The sequence below is a fragment of the Monosiga brevicollis genome, genomic scaffold, assembly GCF_000002865.3.
Source record: "Monosiga brevicollis MX1 MONBRscaffold_289 genomic scaffold, whole genome shotgun sequence".
NCBI lineage: Eukaryota > Choanoflagellata > Craspedida > Salpingoecidae > Monosiga > Monosiga brevicollis.
This window is the reverse complement of record NW_001865201.1, coordinates 1-1948: the sequence shown is the minus strand read 5'-3', so window position 1 is coordinate 1948 and position 1948 is coordinate 1. Positions and strand designations below refer to the sequence as shown.

The 1948-nt window shown below is 54.2% G+C and overlaps 1 protein-coding gene across 1 annotated transcript; it reads right to left on the bottom strand.

The window, feature by feature from the left end:
* Positions 1-381: 381 nt before the first annotated feature.
* On the bottom strand, positions 382-745 carry MONBRDRAFT_13219 (uncharacterized protein; the record flags this gene model as incomplete). The annotated part of the gene is made up of 1 exon (XM_001751112.1): positions 382-745. A coding segment is annotated over one exon (363 nt), but the record flags the coding sequence as incomplete, so codon positions are not given.
* Positions 746-1948: the final 1203 nt, after the last annotated feature.

The window sequence follows — 1948 nt, the reverse complement described above, 5'->3', positions numbered from 1 at the left end:
AGTAGATCAGGCCCGTATCAATCAGGCCCGCACTGATCAGGATTGAGTAGAAAAGTCCTCGCCCGATCAGGCTCGTTTGGAACAGGCCCGGGTCGAGCAGACTCGCCCTTTCGAGACCTGAGTAGTTCAGGCCCGTACAAATCAGGCCCGCACTGATCAGGATAGAGTAGAAAAGGCCTGCACCGATCAGGCTCGTTCGGAACAGGCCCGGGTCGACCAGCCTCGCCCTCTCGAGACCCGAGTAGATCAGGCCTGTATCAATCAGGCCCACACAGATCAGGCCCACACCGATCAGGATTGAGTAGATAAGGCCTCGCCCGATCAGGCTCGTTCGAAACAGGCCTGGGTCGACCAGCCTCGCCCTCTCGAGACCCTAGTAGATCAGGCCCGTATAATCAGGCCCATACAGATCAGGCCCGCACCGATCAGGCTCGAGTAGAAAAGGCCTGCACCGATCAGGCTCGTTCGGAACAGGCCCGGGTCGACCAGCCTCGCCCTCTCGAGACCCGAGTAGATCAGGCCCGTATCAATCAGGCCCACACAGATCAGGCCCACACCGATCAGGATTGAGTAGATAAGGCCTCGCCCGATCAGGCTCGTTCGAAACAGGCCTGGGTCGACCAGCCTCGCCCTCTCGAGACCCGAGTAGATCAGGCCCGTATCAATCAGGCCCACACAGATCAGGTCCGCCCGATCAGGCTCGTTCGGAACAGGCCCGGGTCGACCAGCCTCGCCCTCTCGAGACCTGAGTAGATCAGGCCCGTATCAATCAGGCCCACACAGATCAGGCCCGCACCGATCAGGATTGAGTAGAAAAGGCCTGCACCGATCAGGCTCTCGAGACCTGAGTAGATCAGGCCCGTATCAATCAGGCCCACACAGATCAGGCCCGCACCGATCAGGATTGAGTAGAAAAGGCCTGCACCGATCAGGCTCGTTCGGAACAGGCCCGGGTCGACCAGCCTCGCCCTCTCGAGACCTGAGTAGATCAGGCCCGTATCAATCAGGCCCACACCGATCAGGCCCGCACCGATGAGGCTCGTTCAGAACAGGCCCGAGTCGACCAGGCTCGCCCTTTCGAGACCTGAGTAGATCAGGCCCGTATCAATAATAATAAATTAGGTGTTTGAACCTCAGAGCTGAAAGCAAAGCTGTGCAACCCCGACAACAAAATCACGACGGCACGCAAAACAACACAAGAGAACAAGCTACATTCATCGGCTTCTATCATGCCAAGAAGTACAAGTGCGAAGAATCACGCACATAGAAACAAAAATCGTACAAAACATATTAAAGGTGTATGTCCAGTACAGTGTAATGTGTGTGGACAAGGCGATTGTCACAGAGGTATCCAACCAATCGAAGTGTACACGAGAACATGGATTGAAGCAAGGCGAAGGAACAAGACAGAACAAGACAGAAGGAGGGAAGTGGAACGACCGAGGTCAAGAAGGAAAATGGTACCGATCCAGGGAGATCGCTCCCATTTATAGCAGGTGGAAACACACACACACAGTGGAGACAGAGAATGGACTATCACACTGAAGACAGGTGGAGGCGATATCAGCAATCTGTTGGGACCAACAGATGCCACAACAAGATGGTACAACCAGATGTTACACAACAAGGTGGGACAACATCAAGTACCAGAGGACACACAACGTGGTCAAGTATACCGTCTCAGATTGTGCCTCTAATACTCCCCTTCAAGCTGAGAACGGAAGAGCATGTCACACAAACGACGATGGCTCGGTCCATTGAGCAGCTTGGTGAGGATGTCAGCAACCATGTCCTTGGTCCCGCAGAACCGGACATCGAGCTGGTTGCGTTCATACCTCTCTTCTTGGCATGATAAAAGCCAGTGAATGTAACTTGTTCTCTTGTGTTGTTTTGCGTGACGTCGTGATTTTGATGTCGGGGTTGCACAGCTTTGCTTTCAGCTCTGAGG